Genomic DNA, 10,838 nt, shown 5'->3' with positions numbered 1-10,838 from the left:
TTTCTTTGATAATACAGACCCGAATGCACTTTCTTCCATGTGTGAGGAAGTGACTGGTTATAAATCATTACTATATTCTATCTATGAGTGATATCATAAGCTACAGAAGTAAGATTTTGAGAGTGAACAGATTTATTGTATTATGTGTGCATGTTGAATTTTATATATCTTATTATTAAAAGGTGCTTTTACTAATTATTTTGAAGAAATTATATAGTATTATTTTCATCCATTTTCTTTTTCACATTGTCAATATACATGACTACAGAGAAATAAAATAATCTTTTGAAACTAAAATTTTGAATTGAACAAAAGTGATTTTTCCCTTCATTATAAGTTGAATGTTTTGTTTTTTTATAAAATGAGAGTGAATGAGTATTTAAGTTGATGAAGAGACATTGGTCCTTCTTCATAAGAGGTTTCAAATGTACCATGGTACAAAACCGTAGACTATGCAGATTTTTCTAATTCTTTGTCAAAAGCGTGCATTTATAATTGGACTTTGCTTAGTGTACGCAATGAAATAAGCATAATCATGTACACAAATGGTTTTGTAATATGGTACAATTGAAACCTATTTTGATAATATGGGTCATATAGTCTAAAGGTAAATGGAAAAAGAAAACAATAAAAGGAAAAGAAAAACATGCACAATACTTTCTTCAAGAAAGCTTTCATTTCATATTTTTAAATGGAAATATCTCAATGTATTTTTGAAGCAAAGTTTCTATAATGTCCAAAACAGCCCATGAAACCACAGCAACTGCTTGAATTGTTCATTTTTGTGTTAATGTTCACTGTGTCCATTGCATTGGGTAAAGAAGTGAACAAACTGCAATTTTGCAAAATATGTTGATATCATTGGAATTAAAAGTATTATTAAAAAACTAATAAGTTATACTTACAAGTGATGTAATTATTATCACTTATGTCATATTTTTCCATAAAGGAATACGAAATCTTAATCTTAATTTCCTTTTTTTTCATACACCTCACATAGAGTTCACAATAAATATGAAATTCTTGACAAAATTACTTCATATTGTACAAAATGATATTTTAATGTCATTCTCAGGACATATTTACAAACAAGTTTTTGCACACATGTTTAGACAACAACATTTCTTCTTTCAACACAATACAAAATCAATAACAAAGCCTGGCCTTTGAATAAATCTGTTCTTACAGTAAATTATTATCTCTGTGATCAAGCACTGTAAAAAAGTTAATCTAAAGATTTAATGTGAATTACATTGGATGATTATCATAAAAGATATGACCATTACAGAAGTTTTCACTGATTGATTTCGTCTTGAATATTTGAAATTCACTGTTGAATTGGATTAAATGTCCTCATGTAAATCTATGATTTTTCCATAAGGCACTTCCAATATCTATCTTATAGATATAATTATCGATAGATATAACTTTCATATGGAAAAAAATCTTTATGAGGATTCCAGCCAATTCCATACTTCAGGAATAACTTTATACAAAAAATGGTAAAGATTGAAATAAATTGAAAATAAAAGGTAAAAAATATTTGGACCATGAAAATTGTTATCTTTGTGAATGGATTAGAAATAACTCATGGAAAATGTTTATGTTAATTGTATGAAAATAGTAATTAATGTTTTTTATAGGTTCTTAATGACTTTTGATAATTAGGTATTTATTGAGAATAAAACGACACAATCAACACAAAATTACAAATATATCAACAAGAGAATTGCGACCATAATGACTTTCTTCTACTGGACCTGTATTTATGTTCTAGTCTCAGTGCAGATTATCTTCTTAAGTAAACTATACTGGCTGGTCACAATTTTCCTAAACAAATTTTAAAAAAAAGCCATTATCGTTGCAGACACATGGTCAACATCCTTTAGATGTTGGCTTCATCTTTATCCCAGGTCCTTGGTATTATGTCACGTATATCCCATTGTTTATGTAATTTGTACTGTATAATTTATGTATTTTGAAATGCCGAATAAATAACAATTATAATAATGTTGTTAGATGCTCTAACCCCTTGGCTGGGAGATGGATCCAAATGACCCTACCCTAACTCCTGCTTGGTTTAACCATGGGTCTAAATGATCCGTCATGTTTATGGTTAAGGCATGAATGTACATCTAACCTGATTAACAAAGATATCTTTAACATGGAGGTGACGACTTTACTCTACATTGAAACTTAATTTCAACGTCATTCAGTCTTTTACCAACAAAGGGTTGTTGTAAAGAATGGTATGCGATTTTTCAATCAGCAAACACAATGTAATGCCCTGTGTTGATCCTTATAACCTAACATTCTCTGGCTGACAATGACTGAAACAAGCCAAAATATGTTTATGCTGGGAAAGTTGAGCCCCACAAATGGAGCTTTATTACAGGCAGTTCAATTCTTGTTTTTTAACAAAGAAATGTATCAGCAAAATATAAGCTATCCTCCATGGAAACATATTAGTCTCCAGAGTTTAACATCTTATCCGAGGAGCAGAACATTTTCCATATTCATCTTGCATCTATGATATGATTGAATCATGCAACTTTTTCTTTAATGAGAGAAAAAAGTGATCCCTCTACAATGGGCCTCCATTCAACAGCCAATTTTATAGATAGTGATTCTCCCGATATCTTGAGTAAAAATATGCTAGACTTTCAAAAATAATTGTTTACTCGGCTGCGGCAAGGCTCCTTCCGATCTGTTCAAACCCTGTCCTTAGGAGATACTGGAACTGTGCATTGTCTCTCATTCTATCCAGCTCATAGTGCTGTAGCAGTGCGTCAGGGTCAGGAAGGCATTCCATCAGGTTAAGACCTGTAATAATAAATTGGAATATCAGTATCAATATCAGATAGAAATACTACTGAAAGTAAACACTGTCAAACCTTGAGACCAGACAATCTGTTTTCTAACATTACAAGAACACATGAACAGATATTGAGTTACTTCTAATGAGTTAATATCTTTAAACAAGCCCCCTTTTCATGCATGATGTTTACCGGGGGGGGGGGGGGGGGGGCTTCTGTAATCCCCATGACCCATGATATCCCTTTCTCTATTCTGTTTGTCATCTTTTTTTAAATAAATTGGTCAATCCTGCATCTTTTAAACACTCTTCTAGACTTGATGGATGCTATCTTCCTCTTGCTGACCAATCTCAATGACATAAATACAAATATTTAGACTTTCCGAAAACATGAAAATATCTGAAACTTATTCTACCTCTCCTTATTCTTCCTCCATTTCTCTTCCTCATTATAGCATGTTAAATCCCCTTACAAGCACAAGAAAATAACAGTTAAATAATGCCAGGGTGGTGTTTCACAAAGATGTAAGTATGACTTAAAGTCACGCTTTGGTACCAATGCACACAGGTGATTTAACACCAAAACCCTCTTATCATTTGATGGATATGTGGTAGTGCACCCCTGGAGCATGATCTGACCAATGCAGTAATGCATTGTGTGTTGGCTCAGTTGGTATTCACAACCGGGAGGTTGGGAGTTCAAACCCCGGTCGCGTCAGACCAAAAAACTTTAATAGATGGGAGTTGCTGCTACCGTTTGGCATTCAACGATTTAAGGGATATAGAGCCTCGTCGATCTGGCGCTGCAAAGCGGCTACCGGGCCCACGATCAATTGGGCAAAGCAAATTTTCAGTGTATTTCATTTCATGTCTATTTTGAACAATAAAATATGGCTTTTGATTTTTTCATTAGAATACCAGCCGTAACTAGGAAATTAAGTGTGATTTCTACTCGTGCTTAAATATTTGTGTAACACCCCCTTGAGTGAACCTGCATACCTTCCTGCCGTGCCTTGGCAGCTGTCTTAAAGAAGATAGAATCTTTGAAGTAATCCCATGGATCTACACCTTGCATCTCATTCCATCTAGACAAAAATATGAACAGAACAAACAATAGTGACTACCCAGTAGAAGCCCACCCTGATGTAAATTTGGTTTTGGTAACAGCAGAGAGGGGTTCCAGTTCACCATGTCACTTCTTCTGATCATGTGCGGAATGGAACTCCGAACTGGCGTATTGTACTGGGCAGAAATTTGGACAATAAGGCTCTCTTAGCTGTGGACTTACAATCACGTATATAGGAAGAAATCTTGGAAACACAAGAAGCCCACTAAAGAAACATTTCACATGGTAGGGATAGTAGAAAAGCCAAACTAAACCAAGGAGACCCAGAATCAATTGGAAGAGAAAGTTTAATGTTGGAAAGGACTAAATCTGTAAGAGTGTAGCCGGATGGATATTTGCACATTAGGAATCGAGCTCCAGACTGGGAGAATATTATCAGATAAGTAGAAAAGGAAGAGTAACATCCTTTAAAAAAGACAGTATTTACTTACTCATCTCGCAGTATGGCTCTGCACCATATCCTTAACCTCAGGTCAGAGTACTGAGATCCATCCTGTACAAAGACAATATTTATTTATCAGTTCATTTGTTACTCAAGTAATTCATAACTGGCTGGGAATAATTACTGAAATCCTTTTCTTCATCAATAAAACATTACAAGAGCAAAGTAAAGATATAATGTAAAGGCAATTGTTGAAATTGACAGGGTCAGACCATGGCCTTATTTAAACCCAACTTAAGAATACGGGCCCATGTCTTCAATATAAATCTTAAGACAGATAATTGTATTTCTCATGTGGAAATGCCCAGTTAGGTACATGGACAGATGTTTTGAAAACACAAGAATAATGTGAGGCAAATAACAATGTTTATACATACCTTGTGGAGATATTGAAGCAGATCCAGAGCTTTCTTGAAGTCATATTCATTGGAGTTTATGTTCTTCTCACTGATGTAAAGCTGAAATAATAGAAGTGGAAATAAAATAACTATTTATTGAATCCATTAGATTGCAATATCTCCTCTTTCTCTGATATACAGTATGTACTTCATGTGTAAAATCATGTTCAGCTTATAAACAGCTATATGAAACGCTATTTAGAATTATTCAATCCCTTTTTTATACAACATTCTATTTCACTATAATTCATCTAAATAAGCAAGAAAAAAAAAGTGGAAAGCCATATAGGCACACTGAGGTATACAGTCTCATATCTATTGATAAATATTTAAATAACACTACTCTGAAATTTGCTAGATTTTCCCTTTCAACTTAACTTGTATTTCAATTCTAATTCAAATTAATAATCTTCAATGATTAAAAATCAGAGATATTATAGTTTTGCAAATCAAAGATAAAAATATGTTTTTTAGTTACAAAAATCAATATGCAAAAAAGGATAACATACCTCAATTAGTTGCTGTGGAGTCATGCAAGGCAGATCGACTTCATTTAAATTCAATTTCTGCAAAAAAAAGATTAATTATTTTTTTCCTTTTTATTACAAAGAAGTGTTCATGTAAATGTTTTTGGTTGGCTTTGTAATATGTATTTGTTAAAGATAAATACCAGTTGAAGTAACGACCTGTAAATGATTTCAAACAGAATCGTGTTTGTATGTATAAATAAAAAATATGTGCCAATTGGCTCTGAAAAAAATTACTAATTGCTTAGAAATGAGCAAAATAAAAAAAATGTCAGAAATATTTCCATGCAATAATAATACACTGTCCCACATATGCCCTGTTTTGTAATTTATCATAAGAATTATCGGTTTTCAGCTAAGATTTCATAAAGATGAGTTGATTTCAATGTACCAGATGTAGATCTATGATAATAATGAGGTAATTAACCTTGATTTTAAAAGGTTTCTCATGAAATAAATGTTTGCTCTAATTACTTTATTTTACCTTTAAAAATACTTCATTTCAATCATGATATTTTAAGAGTTATTATTTGGTACGAATAGGTTTACTTATAAAATCATTTATTCATCCATCCACTCATTTAATATGTTATTCATCATCTATTTCCCTTATTCATCATTTATAAATGTACTTATCCATCCATTCCATTTATACGTTCATTTATTAATACATCTATCCATTAGTTCTGTCTACATGTGTATTTGTCTTACTACCTTCATTCTGATTAATCATCCATCTATTTGGGAACTCAAACTAACTCAAGTATACTAACTATCAATTTTATCATATTTATGATATTTTTACTTTTCCAGAAAGTTTGAAGAATATCTGTTCAAGATTTTAGAGACAAGGCAGTATGATTTTTCTGATGCTACATGACGTTAATATTCACAAGAATTATCAAGCACAAACTACATGAACTAAAAGAACAAAAGTAAACCTCTAAATGATCAGCAACAAACACTGACCTGAATAAGATCTCTAGGAAGTTGTTCATGATGTGTGATGACGTCCAAATCTGCATTGATTTCTGAGCAAAAGACAAAAAATATATGGTCCACAATATAAACCCAATTTCATTAAATGGAATCTGAATTCATATAAAAGTAGTCTCGCAGAAATAATTTTCAAAATTAAATTTGAAAGGAGTAAATGAAGTACAAAATTTGATACATCAATCACATAAAAATGGTCAAGAAATAACAAAATTCTGTTTATTAAAAATGCTTGAATTTCAGTAATATTATAAAATGAAGATGTTTTATATGTTAGCTGTTGGTCTAACTCAAAACTTTGATTTGTTGATGATCAGCAATGCATAAAATCTTTTGTTAACCATGTAATAACTATGATAGGGAATCTATTAAAAAACATTTGTTTGATGAAATTATGGAAATATAAGCATTATTTCAGACACAGAACTTTGTTATTGGTTGACCATTTTCTGTGATTGAGGTATCAAATTAAAGAGCAGATACCCCAGGATTGAACTTTTTAGACATGTGATTTTCTTTTTGAAATTCAGATACATCCCCAATAAGCTAAGCTTTACAATGATACAGTAGGTTACATGTATTTGTCCTTTGTATTTGTGATCAAATTATAATATGTGTTTAAAGAGATTTGTTCATACTCACCATTAATCTCTCTCTGATGATCATTGTCAGATGCTAGAGCAGCAAGCTTGCCTAAACTCAGCAGTGTCTGTCATTGATACATTAAAAAAAAATCATTATATTCTCAAGCTAACAAGAGTTTATACATTAGGAAACCGACTATAAATATTTTGTTATTCTTCTTTTCAACTCAATATATGGAACTCTTATCATACTGCACAAGTTTCTCTTAGGTACTGTTTAAGCAGAATGAATAGCAGAAAAAAAAAATACAATACAAATACATTACAACATAAAATTTACCATCTTGCTGGCACATCATATGTGACTTCCATAATTATATATGAAAATATAATTCTTAAAGAAAGTTTAATAAATTTCTTTTCCAACAATTACTTTTAATCTGTCACTGCAAAGGAAATATTATTTGAAATTATAATTTTAACATGTTTGTTGCATAACTGCTTTTAAATTAAAGAAAAAAAAAGTAGTTAATATTTACTTTTTTCTTAGAGACTGAGAAAGACTCTCGAGATGCTAGTTTTCTCAATGTATCTTGTGCCTGTGAAATAAGAAAATATAGATACAGTTTCTAAGTAAAAGGACACTACAAACATATAATCAAGATTCAAGATGTAAAACAAGTAAAACAATCCTTATTTTTCTTCATTTTATGAGAAAAATTACAACCAAAAGTGAAAGAATATCATATCAATCCAAATAATATCAACAATGAAAACAATTTTAGACAGTCCTTTGCAGAGAATTATTCTATGACATCTTTTTCGTGATTTCAATCATTTACAGCTGACAACATTTATTTCAAACTCATAAACAATCATTTTCCCTTACTTTCACATTCCATACTCAGAACCCAGGGTCACAAAGCTCAACAATTGATCATACAGTTCATTTATAAGACTGATTGAACATAACGATCTATGTAATCAATTATAGCTACAATCAAGTGCTTGTGTTAGTGGGCCTAGAACAAACCTGTGAATAGTTACTGGTGTGGATATCTTGAAGCCATCCAAGATGGTCATGAGGCTGTAAGAATTCACTCAGCTCAGGACGATGAGCAAAATGGGTCAGCAGTTTCCCACGTTGACCTTTGACACAGACACATAGAAAAAAGTTCAATCTTGTGTAGACAAACTCGACCCGAAATGGGGTATCATCACCCAGTCTTCTTTTGCTAATGGACATGTATAAAAGTATATCAAACAACCATCCCATAAATGGTAGGACATAAATGATTTATCTAAGTTTAATTTTTTGCTACTAAGGCCAAAAGTAAGAATCTGTGATGTTTGTAGTCCATCCCATTGATTTAAGATCAAATTCATAAAATTACTTTGGCTTTTTGGAAAAAGAAGTGAATCCCGGTGGTGAATTCACAAAGCCTACATACTGGTATGCAAGTATATTAACCCTAAATCTCCCGGGGTATTTTGATTCTTGTCATTCCCGGGGGGGGGGGCCATTATGGCCCCCCCTTAAGATCTCAGCCGTGGATTGCGCGATCACAACGAAAATTTGCATGATGGTAGAGAATGACGTAATCTACGCAGTTGCATTGGTAACTTTCACTGAATTCATATATTTTTATTTTATATGAATTAATTATGCTAATTTATTCATGAAATCATACTTTTTGCTCTGATTCACTAAATACAGCTCCTAGAATGCTATTTTTTGGTGAGAATATTCTTTATAGCATTCCTAACAAATGTGAATGAAAAAAAATCTGGTACCAAGACCGATTTCTTATGTATTTTATTGTTTTTTTAATTTCTTATGTATTTCCTTGTTTTTTTACTTTTTGTTTTTTTATTGTTTTTTCGATAGAAATCGTTCCAGACTTAATTCTGATCATAAACAAGGCAAAATTAATTAAGTTTAATCAGTAAAAGTAGAAATAATGATACATTTATGAATTTTGGCTAATACACAATCTGCATTGGATTTGTTCATGAAATCACGTTTATGAGCAATTTGGGTCTGACATGCACTTACATAATGTTGCGTAATGTCGTAACCGCGTACCCGGACGTCACAAATTTGGTCTCAAAATTTGCGCGAGACTTGAAAGTAAAAAGTCAGAGAGCGGCGATGTCAAAAAATTTTGCGCAGCAGATATATCGCGAAAATTGTCGAGGGGGGGGGGGGCCATTATGGCCCCCCCCCCCCCCCCCCCCCGGGAGAATAAGGGTTAAAGTAATGCAGAAGATATACAGCAATGCAATTTCATTCTTCAAATTTCAAAGGTGGTGAGGGACCCATAGGTCAGAGATGACTGTTATGTATAGACTCATCTCATAAATACACCCAAATTTACCAGAAATCATGGGTGGAGTAAGAGATGATCTCACACAAAGCAGGCAGATAATTTGAGACTAAATTCGGTTAGTTTCATACAAAACATTTTCAAACCTGGACCCGACTCTGAAATTGACAGGACAGCACCCCCTTGGCATTTCAATTTGTTTTCCTATAATAGTGAAATATAGACCAATGAACTCACCTCTATCAATGTAATACTTGAACACAAAATCAGAGAAGCCCTGCAAACATATAAACAAGAGATGGTGAAAAATCCCCCTCAAAATCTTGTAATGAGCCAAATAATAATTTTGGTAAAAAAAGAAGAAGTTTATTTGGAATATGAACCAATTCTTACTTTGAAATGAATTCTTTATCGATTTCTATTTATTTTAGGTACAAAAACTTTCAAGATGAACAAATTCAGCAATCAAGATAGATAATAGTGTTGCCAATTTGAAGATTAAAAACTGATCAAATAAAACCTTCAAATAATTCATTTTCATGAACGGGTTAATACTGGGGCCATTTGATTCCCTTATCAAATAAAGAAATCATACCTTGTTTGAGAATTTATCCATGTAGTATTGTAACCTATCCTTGCGTCCTGTTTCAGATTCACAAAGCTCAACAAGGATGGCAAAATCACAGTACTTCTCTGCAAGCACAGCTGCTCTCTCAAACTGACTATGCTCCACTGTGTCACAAGACAAAAACAAAGAACCAAAATGATTTGTTAACTCTTGTCATGCCAGAGATATCCAAAAACTTTATGGCCTGAAGTCATCTTTTTTGAGGGTTGGGGGATAATTGCTCTAATTTGGCCCATACATTGAGAAATGGTACTAAATTCATGACTGTTGTAAGGAGTAATAGCTACAAGCATAAGTTTGGCACTGTGAGACAACAATGAACATTTTTATCAGACCTTTTCTCGACATACATGGTGAATTAAGCATAATCAATGCAATAAATCTGCATGACACATGGTTTTCAACCTTCAAAACAAAACCACTTTGTGAATTTGGGGCTATGAGAATTTTTATTACATGTTTGTGGTACTTATTTAGCTAGCCATATTCTAGATGTTCATAAGGTCAACAGTTTTGTGAAACCACCCACACATCTAGCCATATCTCTAAATTATAACGCATTACTAACAGAAAGGGGAGATAAGGGCAGTTCTCTCCTGGGTATATCTCTGCTCCAACTCAGCAAACAACAGGCTGTCCTCCCCCTCAGCCTGATTGGAAGATTCCAACTGAGCGATGTAGCCATTCAGCAAGAGGTCTGTGATGCCTTGAAGCTGCTGGAAAAGGCTGGAGCGAGACTGGGCATCCTCAGCATTGGCAATGGCCCTTCCAACTGTCAAGTTATGCTGCAATTAAAAAGCAAATACAGTTAGCAGACCCTGAAATAGTGCTACCCTTAAATCTTGATCTTAACTGAGATCGCAGAAACTGAGAATCGATCTCCACGATGTAGAGCGGTGCAGACATTCCACAGTTGCTTTCCTGACTTTATAGCTTGTTTTTAAGCCCTTCTATGTGGGTGAAGAAGATATTGCATGTGATAATGAAGAAAAGAA

The 10,838-nt window shown here is 33.1% G+C and overlaps 1 protein-coding gene across 1 annotated transcript in view; it reads right to left on the bottom strand.

Annotated features, from left to right (window-relative positions):
- Nucleotides 1-1,040: 1,040 nt before the first annotated feature.
- The window catches only part of LOC129265528 (nuclear pore complex protein Nup133-like), a 46,270-nt gene continuing 36,472 nt past the window's right edge, over nucleotides 1,041-10,838 (bottom strand). The window contains exons 22-33 of the mRNA XM_064101360.1: nucleotides 10,412-10,628; nucleotides 9,811-9,947; nucleotides 9,453-9,492; nucleotides 7,922-8,037; nucleotides 7,428-7,487; nucleotides 6,947-7,013; nucleotides 6,278-6,339; nucleotides 5,291-5,347; nucleotides 4,761-4,841; nucleotides 4,373-4,434; nucleotides 3,815-3,900; nucleotides 1,041-2,823 (exon numbers count right to left, since the gene is read on the bottom strand). Coding sequence (XP_063957430.1) covers nucleotides 2,678-2,823; nucleotides 3,815-3,900; nucleotides 4,373-4,434; nucleotides 4,761-4,841; nucleotides 5,291-5,347; nucleotides 6,278-6,339; nucleotides 6,947-7,013; nucleotides 7,428-7,487; nucleotides 7,922-8,037; nucleotides 9,453-9,492; nucleotides 9,811-9,947; nucleotides 10,412-10,628 — 1,131 coding nt within the window. The 3' untranslated portion in view covers nucleotides 1,041-2,677. The remainder of the gene's footprint in view (nucleotides 2,824-3,814; nucleotides 3,901-4,372; nucleotides 4,435-4,760; nucleotides 4,842-5,290; nucleotides 5,348-6,277; nucleotides 6,340-6,946; nucleotides 7,014-7,427; nucleotides 7,488-7,921; nucleotides 8,038-9,452; nucleotides 9,493-9,810; nucleotides 9,948-10,411; nucleotides 10,629-10,838) is intronic.

The sequence above is a fragment of the Lytechinus pictus genome, chromosome 7 (assembly GCF_037042905.1).
Source record: "Lytechinus pictus isolate F3 Inbred chromosome 7, Lp3.0, whole genome shotgun sequence".
In the NCBI taxonomy this organism is placed as follows: domain Eukaryota; kingdom Metazoa; phylum Echinodermata; class Echinoidea; order Temnopleuroida; family Toxopneustidae; genus Lytechinus; species Lytechinus pictus.
This window is presented reverse-complemented; position numbering and strand designations above follow the sequence as displayed.